Source organism: Mugil cephalus, chromosome 13 (assembly GCF_022458985.1).
Source record: "Mugil cephalus isolate CIBA_MC_2020 chromosome 13, CIBA_Mcephalus_1.1, whole genome shotgun sequence".
Classification (NCBI taxonomy): Eukaryota; Metazoa; Chordata; class Actinopteri; order Mugiliformes; family Mugilidae; genus Mugil; species Mugil cephalus.
Window position 1 is genome coordinate 3,681,737 of NC_061782.1, and position 22,478 is coordinate 3,704,214.

A 22,478-nucleotide genomic window follows, 5' to 3' on the forward strand; every position below is an offset into this window, starting at 1 on the left:
GTGGTCTAAGGTGCTACATTAAGAAACTCCCCTGGAGGAGGCATGAGTTTGAATCCCACTTCCAAAAGAATCCTTTTATTGGGAGCAGCGTTGGCACCATGAGGTCACCATGAAGTTCCACCCATGGCCTCATTTGCATCCCTCCTGGCCTAACAGATCACAAGTAATCAACTTAAAAGACTGATGTGAGGACAAAAAGAAGCCAAAGAGACAGATTTCTGACCACGTTTGCAAGTGGTCCTTTGATAGTGTGAACACACAATAAGTCCTGGGTCATGTTGAAGACCACTTACTCAACAAGGGAGTACTTGTTTTGATTCATTCATTCAGAAAAAGAGTGCAGAACCACTCTTAGAAATGCTGCTAAATCATAATTAAGTCCTATTCATTAAGGGGTTGTTCAATGACCGCGGGACGTAGATGTGTGTGCTTCTCTTTTAGGTCTAGTTTAGATTAGATTTTATTACCTTATAATATGTTTTATTATGTTTAACTTTGCACTCAATGGCTGCACTTCATTTCTAAACGATCGCCTGAAAAGGAAAAAGCTTTTTACACACTTCTTTTACACACATTTTGCCTCAATCAGCTGTGTTTTTATTTACCTTTATTATCCGAGAGGGCAGCAATGATCCTACAGTGCATATGGACTATAATCGTAGCTTTGTGGAAGTCTCTAATAACTCACATCATAAAAAAATACTAACTTTACATGTGGAATTTCAGAGAGAAATGATTGTTCTGAAATATCTATCTTTCCCCAAGTCATGACACATACAACAAAAAGCTATTTTTGGTTCTTGTACAGCAATAGGTGGAGAGCCAGTAGAGAAGGGAGCTGTTAGATAATTCTACTGACCACAATCAATGTCGCTGTGTATTTGCATTAAGAGTGAAAAACAGAGATCAGATCTGAAGTGCTGGCTGGGGACGCATGTGGACAGGTGTAAACACAGGTACTTAAACTAGGGCTGGGTGGTAAACCAGTTCATACCGAATACTTGTATCTTCTTCCGTTATGAATTTTTTATGTGATTACACAGCTTTTGGAATGCTGTGCAGCAAGACACTGTTTCAGACCCAACCATTTTCACTGTGAGAAGTGGTGAAGATGGAAAGAACGGAGGACTTGTGCCAAAAAAAAAGGTGCCATGTTGGTTGTTCGTCCACCGGCTAAAGCTGTCCCTGAAAATGTCTCAATTTCAGCTTTTTATGAATGAGAAAAAAAATGTTGCACGCAGACTACAGTTATTACGGTAGCAACTCGTGCTGCTATTGACATTACAGACATAAGAGTTTATATATTTTTAAATATGAATAAATATGTCAAAATAAATGCAACCATAATTGGCCCTGTTTCATTATTTCATCTTGATAACATTTCATTTATTTATTTATTTTTCTCTGAGCTGTAGATGTCCCCAGATTTTCACATCTTCAGTCAATGCTAACACAGGGCCATGTAAATCTGTTTTACTACTAGTTCTGGATTATTCTACAAAATTTACTCATCATCACAGTAAAATAGTCCATAATTAGTTAATCTACTGCATCAGTTCCTCTCTCAACCAGTAGAAATTGTTGTGAACACGTGATATACATTTTTGGTCATACCGCTCAGCCCAGGTTAAAGCTGGATATTAATGAGAGGTATCTGAACTGGGCCTATATCCACAAACCTAAAACCCCAGGGTACCCTGCATGGCCGCCCACTCACCTGGATGAGAGAGCAGATGCCTTGTATATGCGTGCATATAAACACAGCTAAATAAACAAGCCAATGTGCAAAATAAGCAACACACAACACAAACACAAAAGCAGCTATAAAGGAATCTAGGAAAAGCAGCAAGAGGACCACAGCGTTGTTCAGTTATTATTTGCTTCCTGTGGCTACAGTCGTAGACTTACAGACCGGGGGTCAGTGATGCTCCCTCCTCCCCCATTGGCTCAGCTGTTGGAGAAAAAAAAAACTACAAATCCCAGGAGCGGAGGCCAGAGAAAGGGAAGTCCGACGTCCACTTGTTTTCTGGAGCTTTCAGCATCGCTCCTTTGGGTGCAACAGGACAAACTGTTCCTCTAAATACACCCTTCAGAGACGCCGAGCACCCAGTGGGTGAAACACAACCAGCCTGTTGAGGCGTTAACACACCTGCCCACACACGCAAACACACACACACACACACACACACACCTGTAGCCTCCGCACACAAAACGAGCATTAGCACGCACGCTCACACACACTCATGCAAAGTCGCCACTGATGATGCCAGGTGCACAAACGCACACACAGAAACACACAGGGGAGCAGTAGTCAAAGGTCATGGGGAGGTGACCTGCTGCTGCAGCGCGGCAGGATCAACTTCCTGTTGGTGGTTCTCACTGAGCCTCTAACGACCCCTGGCTCTGTTCAGCCGCTAATAGAGTTACAAGGATACAGAGTACGGCTGGAAACGAGCCGCTGTGGCTGTCCACGAGGAGGCTTTAGACTCAGCTCTCCGACTGCATGTGGTGATCCAGGCTGACTCGACTAGAATCTGTTCAGATTTTAATCCGATCCGTGGTTGTTATTTCAGACCAGATATTGTAGGAGACATAGGTGGCTTTAATATTAGACTTAATAAATCCTACACGGAGGTAACTACACCGACTTTCATTCTTGCTACATCCCATTTCCCTCCGCTCTCAATCCCGCCGAGTTCTTTTAATTATTTCCAAACTCGCCTACTTTTCCTGTCGCGACATCCAGCAATTCAGTCTGGACTTTTTCTGCTCCGCCTTTCCCTCGTGGCACTATTTTACTCCAGGTTTTTAGTTCAGTTTATCTACTCATGCTAGGTGAATAGAAATACACGAAATCTGATTCCCAGTGGACAAAACTGAACTCATTTAAATCATAGATCATGCTGTAGAATACGACTAAATGCTTCTGGCATGTATCTCTCACCACAGTGAAAGCTTGTGGTTTAGTTTATGTTTCTGTGAAAATGTCGCACTGATAAGTGGTGTCTTTCATGAGCCATTAAACTAGAGTTTTCTTAGTTTTGAAGTTCAAATAAATCTCACTGCGACTGGATGAAGATTTAAATCAAGTCAAACAAATCAAGCTTTACATAATGGTATGTAACGTAAACGTAACAGTAATACAGACAGAATGAAACTGCATTTCCCTCTAAGATCTGCAGACTTAGCAAAATAGGTAAAAGCCACAGTTCAAATAAGTTAAGTTTATTTTAAAATAAAATAAAAAGTGCAAAGGTGCACGATCCCAGGTCAAATCAGTAGTTAATCACTCTAGCAGATTGTCCAAGATGCAGCCCCAGCCCTGTTCATATGGAATCATTCCTTCAGCATATGCTAACCGCTAGCCTGGATCCTACCGTCTCTTAATTTAAAGCTTTTACTAAGCTTTAGACACAGATGCTAGCAACCAGTGAAGGCCCAAAAGTTTTAATCAGGTCTCCAGATTTAATTTTTTTCACAGCACATCACTGAGCACTGTGATCCTATACTGAAGATTTGGAGGCGCATTTTAAATTGACCTATAACACAGTTATTTACAGTTTTCTCTATTTTAAATTCTTTTGAAATAAAATGACAGAAATGATAATGTGCCATTTTATCCCCAGGGAGTAGCAGAATTACTGTCACCACAGCAGAAGAAACAACAGTCTAACAAATTGATATTTCAACAGATGCAAACAAAGTGTGAAATGATTTATTTTTTCCTCCTCTCATGGTCCTGCTGGACTCGGAGTGCTTGTCAGTGGCAACTATCAACCACCATGACATCAAATCTGTTTTATATCGCATCAGTAACACTTAGTATTCATAAATATCATATAAACATAAAATGACAGAAGACATCCTGTAAACAAATATATTTTTGGCATGTTGTGTATACTGCAGCCAGACACCAAGGGGAGCTGTACTTGCTTTGGCTTTACTTTTAAGGAGTTGTCATGGCGTCCACTTTTTATACAGCCTATGCAGTCGTATTTGGAGTCAGGCTCAAGTTTTCTTCTTACAGTTTTTGAGGTTGACTACGGACACATGAGAACACAAGTATGGTGTGTTGGCTTTGTTTGCGTTTTTGCTGCAAATGTGGCAAAGAGGGGCATTATACTGGTGAAAGTAAAAGCTGACGACAGGAGGAGGAAATACATCGAGTACGTCTCCGCAAATCAGTCAACCACAACAAGACGCACGATAAATCTTTACCACATCAAATAACTGTGTCGGGAAATGCATAGACGGGGTGGGGACGGGGGGGAGGGAACATCTTAATGAGCACAAGACGGACAGGAGGATGGAACTCATGGAAAGGAAGGGGAAGAGAGGAAGATGGAAGGACACGGAGAGAAAGATCAGAGAGAAATGTACAGAGTGATGGAGAAACAGAAAACGAGCTCATTAAGAAAAAAAAATATCCATATTCAAATGTGGAAAAGACACAAGGTTAAAGCAAAGTGAGAATAAAAGCTTTACTTTCTCAGGCAAACACACACACACACACACACACACACACACACACACACACACTCCAAACGCGTTCCCTTCACTTCCCCATCAAAACGTTGGAAAAACTAAAAAACAAACACATATATTGAGGGTGTGTGTGTGTGTGTGTGTGTGTGTGTGTGTGTGTGTGTGTGTGTGTGTGCGCGCATATATAAATATTTTGAACAAAGGCTCCATGATTCAAAGCAGAAAACGGCATTAACATAAGGGTCCCATAATTAAGCTGTGCAGCGCTAACAAGCTCTCTTCTCTGACTCCACACACAAAGACAAACCTAAGTTTTGTCTGTGAGAATTTCAGTTGAATTGGATTTCATACAAGAGATAAAGTCGCTGCGATGGGGACATATTTTTCATATTTCATGTAAGTTAATCAACATAAGTCCAGGATTTTAGTGAATGAAGTCGTTTGCGTTCGTATAAAGGTGCAATAATCTGACTGCTGCTGACTTTTCAGAGGACAAATGAGTTCTTCCCAAGTCAAAATGACATTAAATTACTCTCTAAGAAAGAGATTTGTTTTTTGCAATATAAAGAGAAAATGACACTATAATATCAATCTCAAGAATCCATTTCATCTCCTGTTGAGGCTTTAAAAGTTGTTTCTCACAAAATCTGAACAGATAAAGAGAGATTTTTTTTGCAGCTGTGTCAGTGTTTTAAAATATAAAAAAGTGAGAATGCAAGACGTACGTAAAAAAGGAGAGCTCCCCCTGGTGGCTGGAGGCTGCAGTAAAGGTCATAAGGTCATCCACCCTCTCCATGTTAGTGGATGGGACTTGGGTCGAAACAAAAGTTCACATCAAATATTTTTTTTCAAAGATGGTTTCTGTCATTTTAAGTTGTCCCTATAATGCTGAAGAAACCTTTGGACCTGACATTCACGCGTGTGGATGTTACTTAGACATGGAGCACCCACATAGGCCAGACCACACCCCCGTTCAGTAGCAATGACACTCCCTGATGGCAGCAGGATGCAGACGCACACACAGAATCACTTTAGGAACAACTAAAACAAACAACCAAAAAAAAACAAAAAAACAATGAAGAACAGCACAAGGTGTTGACCTGGCCTCCAAATTCACTAGATCCCAAACTGATCCAGTATCTATTGGATGATCCACAGAGACCCCTCTCATTATGTTATGCCTGATCAGTGAAGTGTGGATGGGTCATCGTTAACGTGGCTCTAGTCTATGTAGCAAACTAGAGGAAGTGTTGGGGACTATTTTCAGCTGGGTATTTATCCACATTTGTATTTAGAGCAAGACTGAGACAGAATAAACAGTTTTTTCACACAGATGATGTGTTTTGAACAGTTTTCAGACAACAATGCCATCACTACTGACTGCATTTAACTACAGTCATTGTACATTGAGCTGAAAGCCCAGGTGACCTACTCTTAACACCGTACTCAAACGCCTCCTGATGCCGGTGCTCTGCTAAAAGTGCCTCTGCTTCCAGCGTGGACACAGTGCAAGGAGGATTGATGGCAGGATGTGTAAAGAGGACGGATGGATAAAAGCTGAAGAAGGATGGGGAGGGGGGAGCTAAGGGGGGGGGGGGGGGGGGGGGGGGGGGGGGGGGCGTTACGATGCACCGTAACTCAAAGCCGGACGCCGCGTGGACTCTTAGCCAGCAAGGACGAACAGAGAGGACAGCCGGTCGTGATTCTTGCAGGGATATCCCCTGTGGCTGTTAAGGTTTGAACTCTCAGTTTGGAACGCGCTGCACGTCGGCCGGTGGGATTGACATCTTGCACAAGACAAATAAATAAAATGTCCGACAGAATGCATCAGGAATACGATTTGAACACATAAATTGCTCTTTTTATTTCACCAGTGATTACGGTTTGATGGAGGTGCGGAGGTTGGTCGTTGACCTTTTCACCAGCTCACTAGATGAATTCTGGGGAATGCAAGTTAATCAACTTCCGCTCCACTAGTGAACCCCTCAGAAAAACACACACACACTTTAAACTCAGAAAGAGGGTGTTTATCAAAGTGAAGGATGCAAACTTGAGATGTGCATCCTTGCTAGTTCAGACTGGACATGGTTGACTGTGAAGCTCAGATAGGAGGACACATGGATTCCTGACTGTCCCAAGTCCATACACGTTACCTCCTGATGTATCCTAAATAAAACAGGCGTTTACAGTACACGTTCAGGATTTTGGACCGTACTTCAGATGCAAACTCTGAATTCCTTCCTAACCCCAAACCCTCTTTATTCCAGACACTTTTGCAGAGTCAAATCTCTTCCAGAGAGGGTTGAGAAGCTTATGGCGTTGCATGATTGGAACATTTCTGGAGCAGATAACACAGGTTTTTCTGGAGCCAAGGTACGAGCTGCCTTCTCCACACAACATTAACTTTGACAGAAATATTTATAAGGCAAGACTTTAGGATTCCACAGGGGAGGACATTTACAGTAGTTTATTTAAGATGGGATCAGGACTCGGATCGACTGATACTGAATATTAAAAGATCAGAGTTGGATCGTGAGGGTAAGAGACGTTGAGCATCGACGTTGACATCCCTAACCACATGTTTCAAAGTTACAGTTTCAAGCCATTTATGCTCCTAGCTGATATTCTTTTCATCTCCTCGTTACATGTTGGGATTGTCTGTTCCCTCATTGTAATTTTTATAGTTGGAACAGCAGTTTTTAAAATGCATTCTGGGATACCTGGATATCCCAAGTCCATACAAGTTACTTCCAGATGCGTCCTGAATAAACGGACGTTGTGAGTACACGAGTTTGAATCGTACATTCAGATTTGTTCTGGTACCATCCAACGCCATAAACTCTCTAACTCTAGAGTTTATGGCGTTGGATGGACACAGTAAAGTCAGGGCCAGATCTACCAAAGGTGTGCAAGTATAAAACCACATGCAAACTCATTGAACGCTGCAAAAAAAACTTACAAACTGATATACTAACAGCGTGTTCTGAGGTTGCGTCTTGTCCTATGTGTAATTGCGCACACACGTCTGCTGTTATTGTAGAGGAGAAATTCACACATCTTCATTTTGCAACTAAATGTTACAACACGAAACATTCTTTGTTTATTCAGTAAATATCTTAAAGGATTAGATGTATCCAATGTTTTATGTTTTATTTTTGGTCCGTCACTGTGTCGTGTCTAATAATTATATTCAGATGTTTATTTCCCTCTTCAGCTGACACCTTCGACGTAACGGTACCAAATGTGAACACCAAAGCACACACAAAACCCTCATTTACGTACGACGTTTAGGCAATCAGTCTTAGTAAATTACCTGCAAACTGCAGTTCCAGCCCACACACAAAATTTTAGATTGCACGCACAAATGAGTACACATAATTTGGGATTTTAGTAGATCCGGCAAACTGCATTCTGGGATACCTGGCCTCTTGATGACCAGGGCATTTCCTGGTAGAGAAACAGCTTTTCTGGAGCCAGTGTATCAGATACCCTCTCCACACTGCATTAACTTTGACAGAAATATTTATTGGGCTCAAAATTATCACGCGTGATCAAGGAGAATTCGAGGAAGATAAGAAAAGCCTTTATGAAAAATCCCGAACCATTCTCCATTTTTATTTCCTTGTTACATGCTTTTATTCATGCTCCCTCATTAGTCTCCATATTTCTTTTAACTTTAGCCGATCCCTTCACCAACTTTTGTTTTTTCAGTTTTTTGCCACGTCCGGGTCCTTTTTCCTTGAGCTCTGACAATAGCATTCAGATTTAATGAGGACATATCAAGTTTGAACAAAAACCTCATTATTATATGTCCACTCATTCTCACCTCTTGCAAGATCAGCCTTTAAAAAAAAAAAAAAAAAAAAAGAGAGAGAGAAGAAGAAGAAAAAACAAACATTTTGGGCTCCTCTCTGCCAGCGCCTGGCTCCTCCATCAAAGTTTAAAAGTTGCACTTAACTTCAAAAAGTTAAAGACCCTGCACATGCAGTAGATGTGTCCAAAAATGAGGCTGATTAAAATAGCTGAGTCCTATAGTCCTTGAGCCCCGCCGCTGCTGCTGCCGCTAAGCCAACCGTTGGCACTGCGCTGTCCTGTCCTGGGCTTTTAGAAAGCCGGCCGGCGTCAGGTTGGGACAGGGAGCCAGCTTCAACTCTTTCCCCCCTAGTGACTCAGGCCTCTGTGGCAATGCATGAGTCACTCCTCCAGTTCCGGGATCGATATTCAAAAAAGTGAGTGGACATGAATCAAATAACAATGAGTCAGTGTCGGAGACAATCACCTTGTGGCCATTTAGAAATTAAGCCCGCCAACTTTCTCGTTTTCTGTCCAACACTTATTTTTAAAGTCACTTCAGTCCCTTGTTACTCAGTCCTGTATCGAGATGTTCCAGCCTGTTCCACGTCTCTCTGTCAGCATCCTCTTTTTCCTTCCCGCTGCCTCCTCTCACTCCCGTCTTTAATCTAGTCCGCACACTGTAAAGGACTCATCTACAAGATTGATGGAACTCAACTGGAGTCCCACAATAGAGGAGTATTAAAAAGTTTCTTCCCTCTCATGCTGTTTGTGAAATTGAATGGAAGGTATAATGCACGCCAGAAATAGAACGGCTTCCGGTTTGCAGCAGCTGTGCATGTGTGTGTGTGCGTACAGAAAATCTATTTGTTTGCATGCAAAGTAGATCCTCCTACACTCACTTTAGCACCTTATTATCTGCAGAAAATAGTTTATCGCCTTTACACGCGAATAAAAATCCTTGATTACAAAACTCACACAGTCGAGAGTGTGAGGCTGCATCAAAGTGACGTTAATGATTGAAAGTATCTTTGAGGAGAAAAAGAGGCTTCATTGGCATCAGGATGCTGTAATAATTTAGTTTAGTTACCAAATCAGCCACAACATTATGACCACTGACAGGAGAAATAAATAACATTGAAACCATCTTGTGACAATTCAGTGTTCTGCTGGGAAACGTTTGGACCTGACATTCATTCATGTGGATGTTACTTAGACATGTAGCTCCCACCTAGACCAGACCAGACACCCCCCACCCCATAGCAATGACACTCCTTCATGGCAGCAGGACGCAGTCTGACACAGACACACACACACAAAAACGCTTTACACACTTTACACACGCTTTAGGAACAACTCAAAAGAACGTGAAGAACAGCACAAGGTCTTGACGTGGCTTCACTAGATCCCAAACTGATCAAGTACCTGTGGGATGATCCACAGAGGCTCCTCTTCCCTCATCCCATAGGATCCAAAGACCCTCACTAACAACAGTGTGTTGCCACCAGTGATGCCGCTAACACATCGCTCTAATCTGACCACGTTTTTCCAGTCACGATTAATGTAACACATAACTATTTCCAGACCAGTACTCAGATTAAAGTTACTTATCCGAGTTACTGTGTGTGACTTGTGTGTTGGGAAGTGACGTCACTTATGCGACAAGTCACGTTTTGAGTGCGTAGACCAGTGTTTCTCCTCCTCCGCCAAACCTGATTCAAATGAATGCCTCCTCATCAGGCCGCTGCAGAGTTTGACGACAAGCTGATCATTTGAATCAGGTGTGGTGGAGGAGGGAAGTGGGTTCCCGAGGACCGGAATTAAGAAACACTGATGTAGACAATACCACACGGCGATACAAATCTAAACAACAACTGGAGTAGTGGTTAGAGGAGCAGCCTGGAGGCTAAAAGGTCACAAGTTCACTTCCCGAAAAGAAAGAAAAAAGTCAAGACTTTGGAGCAAAACCCCTAAGTTGGGGAGCGCTGAAGAAGTTAGTCAGGCCGTATGTTGTCACCAAGACCTCAGAAGGCCCATGTCCATTCTCTGATGAGGCACAAGTTAGACCCACACAATATTAGGAAGGTGTTCATAATGTTATTTAGAAACAAGTGGAGGCGAGACAACCTCTAGAGTTTATTTTTACCATTTCTGTGCGATATTTCATCTCCCTTATTTTGTCTGTCTTGAAATAATAGCCTTGTAAACCTATTTATATGCACTTAAAGTGGCAAACAACTAGAGATCCCTAAATACGACCGACCCTGTCGTGCGCCTCCCCCTCCGTCAGCGCATATATGGGCTGTGCTGTTGCCTGGCTGCTCACCATATGGCTGCAGGGACATGGAGAATCTCTCGCTCTCTAGTTTTCCCTCTCTGTGCCAGGCTCTGCTGTTCCCCCTCCATCCCATCCCCTCCCTCTCTTCTGTCAGAGAACTTACCATGCTGGGCTGTACTCTCACCTCCCCCACTCCCTCCGTCTATCCTCTCATCATTTCCTTATAGCACACGTCCTCTTAATTTCCTTCCATTTTTATACATATATATATATATATTATATTATATTATATTATCCCCTTTAAGGCCCTGGAATGGAAAGTCTTGGTGTAAAAACAGAGAAGAGCAGGTTGTGGTTTTGGGAAACCCTACCAGAGTGGAGAAGTGACAGAATGGTGGACTTGTGTATAAATATCACACTCCACGCACATTTTGTGTGTCACGGCGATGCGTTTTAATCCTTGTGCTCATTTAACGACACTCAGAGCGGTTAGGGGGCGTTTCCTCGGTCACAACATGCGTACTGAAAGCATGTGACATGACTTGGCGCGTTACTAATGCGCTGTTAGATGATACCAGGCTCTGTGTAATACATAACAGCATGAGTGTACAGTATGTGAAGCTTCTCAGCTCTCGCTCCTCTACATTTGTCTTTTCTCCTCATTTCCTCCTCTACTACTTCTCACGCCCCCCCCCCACCTCCCCCCTCCTTTCCTCCCTTCCTCCTCTTTTTCTCGATATACTTCCCTGACTGCCTCTCCACCTACTCACTCCTCGTCCTCGCTCTTTCTCTGTTTCTCACTCTTTCTCCCGTTCTAATTGTGCCTTCTGTACTCTTTAGAAACTGCTCTCGTCTTGCTGTCGGGAAAAAAGTGTTTCTCTTTCTGTAATTTATTGTGGTTTTGATTGATTTCATCAGTGCCTTGTTGTTGCACCGTGAAGCGAGAAGCGATGAAGAAACGGGCTTCTGCTGCGATGAAACCCGGGAGACTATAAATAGGTTCATGCCTCTGTTCCTCTTACCTATCAGTAATCCTTCATAGGAACTACGTTCACCGAGGCCTGACAGTATGTTCAAATATCACATGTTGTTCTGTCTAGCGATGGGTATCGAGAAACGGTTCTTTAAAAGAACCTGTTCCGACTAGTTCAGTTCATCATTAGCCTTCATGCTTATTGATCCTTTTTAAGTCGACACATGTCATTCTCATCACATGATGACGAGGAAGGCGTGATGGCGGAGAGACTGAAACGGTCAAAAGTGGCTTCGCTTCACCAGACGGGACCGTGATAGCTACAGTGACCCTTCAGCGGATATGACGTAAACAAGTTTGAGGCTCTAGTAGAACGATATCCAAAACAAAATAAGTTTGAAATAGTTTCAAAGTTTGAGTTTGACACACACGGCATTAAATACCGACAGTGCCGTGTGTTTCCGGTCAACAAGTCTCAGGTCTTACGTACGGCTACTTTTTCTAAACCAAAAATTCACAGGAGGAACTGATAAGGGAATCAATAAAGAGTCGTATCCATAAGCAGAATCGATAATTGCATCGGCAGCAATAAAGTCTTATCAATGCCCATCCCTAGTTGTGTCTTTATGTTAAAAAATGTTTAGCTCAGTGAGCAGAGCACCTGCCCCATGTGTCAAGGCTACAGTCCTCGCTGCAGGCAGCGCCGGTTTGAATCCTGCACGGGGTGCCCATTCCTGTATGTCTCTCCCCCCTCTCTGCCTCTTCATTTCCTGTCCTTCTGTGCTTGACTTTCAAATAAAGGCTATTTTTTTAAAAAAAAAAAGTGTTTGTTATGATGGGAGTTAGCATCAGAAATGGTGGAAGGAGATATTAAAACTGTTCCACAGTTTTGCAGCAGAGCAAACAAACTGAAAGTAGCTGTGTTTCCATTACAGTTTTTCGCAAAACTAAAAGTGATGTTTCTGAAATTTTGATAAAATTCAACTTATTCTTTAGTAGGGATCGACACTTTTCACTGTTAACATGAAACACTGGTCTTAGCATTTTACCATATGAGTTTTTACTGATGTGTTTACTGTTGACTTAGCTCTTCATGCATCCTCTGGCACAGGAATTTCCTTCCTCTTAGTGAGACTGAAGTCAACGAACTCAAGCTTTGCTGCATCATAAGTTACGTAGTGTTCATGGTTTTTGTTATAGTTGCTCAATAGTATGAAGCTTACGTTATGCACTTCATGCTCTCTGTATTGTAATCTCATCTGGAACTGTAATAAAACAGCTTCAACTTTACATTTTTACATATTTCTCAAGAATCCTCCTGGACTTGTGGACATCTAGGATTTCATTCGGTATTTGGGGATAGGCTTGGATGGAGCAGCTCAAAATATGTACTGTGCTACCACTGAAAGAAAATGTGACGATATCATCGATTATTGGGTCTGGTCCCCCCGTCCCCAAACCTGGCCCTTGGATAAATGAACCGGCTGCAGAGTGGGACCTGTCAGGAGAACGTTCTCTACTGAAGATGATGTCTTAGTCAAGGTCTGAGCCTCGTCTCTGGTGAGTGGAAGTTCAAAAGCGCAACAGCAGTGAGAAGATAAAAAAGAAAAAGCTTTAGAAGAAGAAGAAGGGGAGTGTGTGCACCAACATACCAACACACACGAGTATTATTAGACAAATACCTAAAGGTGACTATTTTTGGCTGAGATGAAGTGTAGAAGAAGTGAGGGAAAGGGAGGGAAATGAAAGAATAAAAGACGGAACAAAAAATAAAGAGCGAAGGAGGGTGAGAGGGAAAGAGTGGGGAAGGAGGGACAGATGGAGAGAGCACCAGAGCCAACAGCAGAGCTAAGTGGGTAGTGTGCTCCCCAGACAGCGCTCCATATGGCCTGGCAATGCCATACACAGCCAGGCAGCACAAACACACACATATCCACAGCATGCACACACGCACATACACACACCTCCACACAAAACAGCCAAATTCACACACATAGTCCATATTCACACATTAATTACCATGTACCCACACAAACGCAGAGCTCGGCTAGGAGCGAGTTGTTCAGTTTTTTCTTTTCTTTTCTTTTTTTAAAATCTAAAAGTATCCTATTTTAGATATTTGATCGATATATTGTAAAAAAAAAATAAATAAATAATAATTTTAAATATCCACTCATCCAGCCTGAGACTGTTCTTATACAGGAGCATCGTCGAATAAGGGGAGTATGGCGGTATGACCAAAAATATATATCACTGTATTTTTCAAGAATTTCAATCTTACGGTAATTTTTTTTTTTTCATGCATAATCACGTGTTCACAACATTTTCTACTGGTTGAGGAGGAATTAATGTAGTTGATTGACTTTTTTTCTGTGATGATGAGTAAATATTGTAGAATAATTCCACACTAGTAGTAAAACATTTTTGCATGGTCTTGTGTTAGCACTGACAACTGATGTGGGAATCCGGCATTTACAGCTCAGAGATAAATAATAATAATAATTAAAAGTTATCAAGATGAAATAAAAGAAACCAGGCCATGGTTTCATTTATTTTGACATATTTATTCATATTTAAACATATTTAAACTGCTAAAATGTCTGTCTCCAGAAATTGGGGACAACCAACAACCAAAATCTTTTTTTGGCACAAGTGTTCTCGTTCTTAATTTTTTGGACCTTTCCATCTTCACCACGCGTCACAGTGACACAGTTGCACCATGTGAGTTTAGAAGCGCTACACTGAAAATGTTCCCATCTGAAACTGTGTCTCACGGCGCAGCGCTCTGAACGCTGTGTAATCAAATACACCGGTATGCCAGTATATTAAAAATTCATGTCATAACGGGGGGAAAAAAATGCCGGTATTCAGCATGAACTGGTTTACCACCCAGCCCTACGTCATTTATTTGTGGGATCTGGAATGGAGACGTACAAATAAAAGGGTTCTGTTTTTTTCTAAATCGTTTGTCCAACGGTGCCGCTATCGACAGGGGGCCCATTGGTGCAGAAAACAAGGTCACATGTGTCTCAGATCACTCTGTGGAAGGCTTCCACTCCAGTTATGGCAACAAAACGAAATGTTATGTTTGCGCCTGTTCAGAAGACCTGAAGGAATGGGAGCTTGTATTATGTGTCAGCCACAGATTTAAATTTTATACACACGCCAGTATTGCAAAATGTAAAAAAAAAACATACACGTGGGCCTGTTAATTCAAAAGAAGACTGGAGGATATGATGTGAACGAGGCAACTTTAAAGAGCAGTTACTAACTAATACTACACGCTAGTAGTTTGTAAGGGTTGTGCAGACTGTGCCATGACACTTTAAACATCAGAGAAGGCTTCAGAGAAATACTAGCTACACTATCCCATCTAACAACAAGCTGTGGAGTACTATTAAATGCTACTGATGGTGCTGAGATGCAGCCTGTTTTTATACAGGCTATACATATCTGCAGCTCACAGTATGTAGCATATGAGCTGTCTGTTCTCAGCATATGAATATAGAATATAGATTTAATTACTTCTTACTTGGTTTTTATTACTGTCTCTTTAAATCTCATCGCATATCAGACAACTTTAAAGAAAAAGAAAAATCGTCCCTAGTAGGTTGTAGATTGATTAGCAGTATTTCACTGAGCTAAAGGGGGTTCTGAGAGACTTTCTGCCAGAATACAAACTCCCACACTCCTGTAAAAGTTGCTGTATTTAACATTTTAGGAAGAAAGGGAAGCTACTGCGAACAAAAAGAATTGAAACCACGAAGGCAACCGTTGCTGCTGCATATCTAGAGATGTAACTTATGTCATTAGAAAATATATGATGCTCAGTGTGTGTCTCAAACATACAGAAATGTGAGAGTGTGGGCCAAGGCCCTTCCAGATCCCCGCTGGAGCAGAGGCTCATGGGAAGACCAGGATGGGAGCCAATCCCTGAAGGAAGTGAGGAAGTGACTCCTCGCCAATCCCAGGGTTCACAGAGGTTACCACAGGGCTGCTGGGCCATCGCCATGGTACCCTGCTATCAAGGGACACCTGGCCAATCCCATTTGTTGATGGTGGCGTAAACATCCTTATACTGCGGTACATCCATGAAGAGAAGCGTGGGGGTAGCGGACCTGACCAGTTTCGTGCAATAATGCCAACAATGAACCCACTTAATCTGGAAATTTATAACATGTAATATTAAGATGAGAACGTTTAACCCCTTATTACTGATAGTATGTAAACTAAATGCATTCATAAACCCGGGATATTGCATTAACTTTAACTAAAAATCCTTATTTGTGCTCATTGTGACATGCTTGCATACGGTGATCAACTACAGCTGTGTTCCAGACCGAGAATACGAGAATACCTCCACAACTCCTGCTCTTATTAAAAGTTGAACAATCTCAAGAGGTTACAACGTAAAAAAAGTACACAGAGGTCAAGTTTAATACGAGCCATTTTCTACAGATTGCCGGCGGCTCAGTCAACAAACACACCAGAAGCCAGTTTCTGTCCCGACTGAGCCGATCAACTTGACACACACACACTGGCAGGAGCTGACAACCAGCAGCCAGCTTTCCCTGCACACTTTATCTCCTGCAGGTGTTTCAGAAATTCTGTGAATGATGCCAACGCCGTGAGTGGCCGGTGTCTGCCATCGAGGGATTTCCCAAATGGCCGACGGTCTCCTAGGACTGGGCATCGCTACTGAGTTTCTGAATCGATTCAAATCCGAATCACTGGGTCCCAATTTGATTTGATATCAATTAATTTAGATATATTTCAGTTTTGAAACAATTCTACTGAAAACTAAATCTTGGTTCCAGAGATTTGTGGCAGTTCCGCAATATTTTACCTCCAGTTTCACATCTTGCATATCGTTTTGCCTGTGTTCAGCTGTGCTCTGTCTGATGGTGCATCTGTCATGCTTTGGATCTCCCTCACAGGTGGACTAATCCCACAAGACCATGCAACAAGATTAGGCAGAACCTATGTAACCTTGGGTCTGATATCAATTCATGAAGTCCTCTGATCTTATTTTTTTTAAAACACACACTCATTTCCTGTATCATTTCACTATGCAAAATAATGGTTATGAAGCGTCTAGTGAGTCTGCAGCCAGGTAGGGTTACTTTTGTTAGCTGGAAAGATTCGATATCAATTCAAAAATTAAATACTTTTCTGCATGGAAATCTCACTGAAGTCTTTTTAACTGGGTTTGCACGACAAATCTTGTGAGGCCAAGCAACAAGATCGGGCAGGGTTGAGTAGAGGTGGGAAAAAATAACGATGTGGTAATATATCGTGATATTTTTTCTTCCGAAACAATACAATTTTGAATATCTTAATATCGATACTAAAAGAAAAAGAATAAGTCACGTTTTGGGCCGATCGTAAAAGGCTTCCACACCTCCACCACCACTTTTTCTGCAAAAGTGCAATAAATTGGAAATCAAGATGCATTTTAAAGAATATTTCAGAATATTTCAATATATCACAATATCATAATATTGCAACAATGTATTGTATCGCGATACGTATCGTATCGTGAAGTCCTTGCCAATCTGAAAGCTCCAACTCTGAGAGCAGCGTCAGGCTTGAAATCTCATTGTATTTTTAAAAAAGTATGACGCCAGAGGAGAGCTGCACAAAAGCAAAACAAGATGTCAAACTGGAGGCAAAACATTCTGGAACATGAGTTTTGTGCAAAATTGTGTAGAAACTTAAATATCTCGAATCGATTCAGCAGATCCGTGGCGATACCCGGCCCTAATGATATTATCTCTCAGCTGAACTGAGCCGACTGTAATGTGCGGTCATCAGAACACTAAAAGCACAGATTGTATGATGTTAGAAATGTGGGGCATGTTGTGGGATTCCTCAGAGGAGCACATGTGCTCCAGCTGACTGACTCTGTAATCCCACCTCACGCACACGCTCTAACACACAAATCCAGCGCACACCAACCACAAACAAGCTTTATCTTTTGATCATCGTGTGCCGTCAGAAATGCACGGAAAAGCTGCATTACACTGTGCTAATAAGACAGCAGAGATGCAGGCCCTCGTACAGCATCAAACTGTGAAAACGGCCGAGTCTGTTTCAAGCGGCACTGGCAGCTCGAGTTTGTTTTAGCGACCGCTGATCAAATAATCAGACTTCACTCTCACACGGCGCTGAAGGAAAGACGATCACTGAGCGGTTCCATTATAAAGAATTGCTCCTGACCAACCCATCAAACATGCACTCCCCGCTAATTGGACACGGGATGGGAAGCCTTATTTCAGAGGAAGCTAACCTCTAACCGCCAGCGTTCTCAGCATGATGTTCGCAGGAAAGCTTGCGCATGAACAGAGGAGGTCGGTTTACACGTTTAGCGGAATATAGAAGTGGAGACGAAAACACTTCCCGTTGGAAATCTGGATATGAGAGTTGACTTTTACTGGTACCCGTAATGACAGTCAACAAAAATAAATTAGTCTTCTTAATAACATCAAGCTATACTATAAATTAATGTTTGTCGCATTCAAAAGAGTTAGTACAAAGCTGTTCAAGCTCATCAGTAGCAGGTTAATCTGTCTTTTAAAGAGTTTTAATAACATTTTTTTGTTGCACTGTTGGCTCCAAAAAGCCTGTTGATGTTGTGTAAAGTAGGCCCTAAAGAAGAGCAACCTTACTATTGCGCATTTTTTTGTAGGCATGCCATGAAAATATTTAGCTTAGCTCACCTAAGACTGAATAATTGACTGTAAACCAAGTTCTACTGTTAGGAGCTCAAATGTGCACAATGTGCACAAATCTTTTCCGTCAGGAAAGTTCAGCTTTTGTGACTCGATCTGTTTGATAAAATCTCAACCATGCTGAACTTTGACAGAAAGTAGAGCCTTAAGCTCTATTCACACGGGATTAGTTTTACCTGAGGACGTCCTGTGATTCAGATATTACCTCCTACATCTGTGTTTCATGTGGCGCATTTGCAAACTCTGTGTTTTACTCAAATTCGCATTCTGTTGTTGTGGCTCTGCTACTTTCCGTCTCACTTCACTTTGTCAAAGACAGTTTTAACTGACTTTGCAAATCATAAAGGATGATAAAAATATATTTTTGATACTATTTGTCCTGGGGAGGAAATTGCCAGTGACCTGTCAGTATTTAAATCAGTTCCACCTTTACAGATGGACACATTAATAAATGATGATTCATCCATCCAAACAGTTCAGCGACATCTCAACTTTGTGCTCCAACATTTGTCCACTTTGAATTACTTATAGCACATCCTTCATCCTCACAGAGATGTTGATGGGTACTGGGGCAGATCCATGTCGAGTGGATCGGTATTCCAGGCTTCAGTCTCATGGAATCATGTATTTTAAGTCAACCATAAACTAAAACCATGTCCCTGCAGCGTCAAAAAGTCGTTTTCTTCTGTTTTATTGGTGGTTGGCTAGCGTCAAAGCTGGCAAAAATCAAAGGAGAAGAAGCAAAATCACGTGGCTAAACATATCTGCTGTGCGGAAGATCTTTTCTCTGGAAAAGGTCGTTCAGACAGAACGAACAACAACAGCGATCACTGAACGCTGCATTTAAAAAGGAAGAGAAAATTTTCCTGGAGACAGGGTCAAGGAGAGGAAGGTGAGGGAGTTCATGGCAGCGTTGGCTGACCAGAACATTTCTGGAGTAGAGAACACAAGGTACAAACTCCCCTCTCCACACTACATTAACTTTGACTGAGATATTTATTAAACTGAATCCAGGGGCACAGTGCACCAGTGATGTAGTAGAATAAGTAAAATAAGAAGAAAATTGAATAAAAGAAAAATCTTTATGAAACTACAGAGGTAGATTGACTGAGAAGATTGGACTGAGTAAAGACAGTTATTGTTACTGTTATTTAGCCTGTTAGCCTGTTATATAAACTAAAATTGGGATGTCAATTCAACGGCCTTACAAATCACTTCCGCCACAATTCAAAACACAGGCGAAACAACAGCTCTCTGAGTTATTTGAATACCATAACCTTAATGAAGCTAAGAACAGCAGGACTGTTATCTTAGATTGCATTCATTCGTGCACACACACACAGTCATTCCTCTAGACGAGCAGTTTGGCAGGAGAGTCGACCGAACTGAGAGACAAACGGAGACTCTGAATCCAGCCTTAAGCCAGCCACTCAACGAAGGAGGAGGAGGACGAGGAGGAGGAGGACGACAGCATCAGCTACTCTCTAATGACTCAACGGGCTCTGGACTAGATCTATCAGACTGACCGTGTACATCTTATCAACATCAGAGTCCTACAATGGAAGCTGATAGGTGACAGCCAGCAACTGGACTTGGTGTGTGTGTGTGTGTGAGTGTAGGTGGATATAAAGTCACTCAGGAGGTAAAGAAGTGCAGATGGCTAAAAGATAGCTTCAGTGACCGAGGCGTGTTTCCTAAATATAAATCTGAATGTCTAAATGAGATGCCATTCCACTAAGAGCGTTGTGCAAATTGTGTAATAATGGCTTGAGTCACTCTCTGAAAAGACGGTCACCAGAGTACCGCGTTATCTTTTACACCGTTGAGTCATCCAATGTGTAAAATGTTTTTTTCACAAGCCAACGTAAATGTGAAGCTAAGGAACAGACCCTTGATTGGAGTTAAGTCACCGGAATGACGTTAAAGTGACGCAAAAAGATCCTTTTTAACTCCCGGGAATTCTTTTTCCGTTCGGGGGGATTTAGTTTGCGCCTGGAGGAACTCACCGGACGTCGTTCTGCTGTGGAGGTTTCTTCTGCCCGACCAGGTTCACCGTTCTTGCTTGGATTGGCTTCTCTTCTCTGAAACACACAAAATGAAAAATATAAAGTTAATGCAGCACTTTAGCTCTTACTACTATAAAAAAAAAAAAACACTTCCATTCACTCATACGCTTCCGAACCACCAGATGATCCACTACACAGAACATTTTAAGAACTCGTGCTTGGAAAATGTTTGGGTAAGGTTGGGCACTTTGCACATAAACAAAAATACTGTGCAGGAAGTTGGAAGAATAATGTGCACCTGTACACCAATCAGCCACAACATTAAAACTACTAACAGTAGAAGTAAATGACATTTAAACCATCTTGTGACAATTCAGTGTTCTGCTGGGAAACTTTTGGACCTGGCATTTATTTGTGTGGATGTTTCTTAGACATGTAGCCCCCACCTAGACCAGACCAGACGCCCCCCACCCCATAGCAATGACACTCCTTGATGACAGCAGACAAAAACGCTTTAGGAACAACTCGAAAAAAATGAAAAGTAGCACAAGATTCACTAGATCCCAAACTGATCACGTATCTGTGAGATGATCCACAGAGGCCCCTCCCCTCAAAGACCCTCACTAACAATATTCTGTTACCAGACACCACAGGACACCCTCAGAACGCCCATGTCCATTCTCTCATGAATCACAACAATATTTGTAAGGTGGTCATAATGTTACACCTGATCCGTGTAGATGCCTCTATAGTTCCTTAGAAGGTACAGATTGAGTTTGCTTGCAGATGTGCAGACTTTTACTTTTACAGGTTTTAATAAAGACTGTAATCATCCCTGTGTTCACTTAGTTACTCCAGTCTTTCATACGAGTAAGTAGTTACTGCATTCATATAGTCATAAAACCTTGTGATTTACTGGCGTTTACTCAGGTTGGTTTCGGGACAGAATACAAACCCCTGAAACTGCACACAGAACCGGTAATACCTCTCATTTTGCCTCTCATGCCAGAGTTCTGGAAAGCTTTAGGTGTCGCTGACAGGCCTCAGGACGACAACGACAAGCTTTCAATACATCCACTGACACGTTCAAAAAGCCTCTCATCCATAAACATGAAGAGTGGGCTCTGATCACAGAGAGGATCCCCCGCCAACACCCACGCTGTCTAAAACAGAAGACATTTACTGTCAATACAGCGGGCACTCCGCTCGTTCGTTACGAGACGCTTTTGGCAACGCACCGACTGCTTCAGTGATTATACAGCGACGATCGAGTTACGTGTCTGAATTTCATGAACGAGCGGAAGATTACAGATTTGAGCTCCTCACTTCGATAGGAAAATAGTTCCTGACATGCTAGGGCTGTGTGGACCTCCTTAAGAGTGTCACACTATCACTGTTAGCTTTCTGTGATTGTTTCTGCCTTTAAAACTTTACTACCAATATTGACCTGATACAGATCCACTGAGGGTATACTATGAAATTTGTTGAATTTAAGCAAACCTCCTGTGCACCTTATGTATATAATAATCAGATCCAAACACATTGTGTAATTAGAGGAAGGAGGCAGCGTGAGTATTGAATTAATACCCAGTCAACAGAGTGAGGTGTCAGGTAAAAGAAACTGATAAGTGGTCTTTTATTTACATTGCACTTTTCCACCTATGGGGCTCGAAGCACTTCACAGTCACAGCAGTGACACGTCTATCCATTCATTTACACAAGCACACACTCATTCACACACAAGTGACAAGGACAAGGATCGGACCCCCAACCATCTGGTTACCGGACAAGCAGCTCTACCTCCTGAGCCACAACCACCTCCCGGTACTACTGGGAGTTAATCAACATCAAATAATGCATTTAAACCAGAGCATACAGAATCAGAACTTAATGTGGAAAATAAGAACGTGTGAGCTCGATTATTGCATATAGTATATATTAGATCTGTAACATTAAGATAAATAAGTTGAACGCATTAATAAACCCGGGATATTGCATTAACTTTAACTGAAAATGCTTATTTGTGCTCAGTGTGACACGCTTGCAAAAAGCGTTCCCTCTATCAGACCAGGAATACCTCTACAAGTCCTGCTATTATTAGGTTAGAATAGGTTAGAATGTAAAAAAGTTCAGGGGTCTTCTACCTCTTCTGTTTCAATGGCAGCCAGCGTCAAAGTTGCCAAAACTTTAAGCAGAAGAAGTGAAGAACTGAA

The 22,478-nt window shown here is 42.0% G+C and overlaps 1 protein-coding gene across 1 annotated transcript in view; it reads right to left on the bottom strand.

Moving 5' to 3' along the window:
* The window catches only part of LOC125018738 (regulating synaptic membrane exocytosis protein 1-like), a 93,839-nt gene that overhangs the window by 68,640 nt on the left and 2,721 nt on the right, over positions 1-22,478 (bottom strand). The window contains 1 exon segment of the mRNA XM_047602946.1: positions 20,266-20,340. Coding sequence (XP_047458902.1) covers positions 20,266-20,340 — 75 coding nt within the window.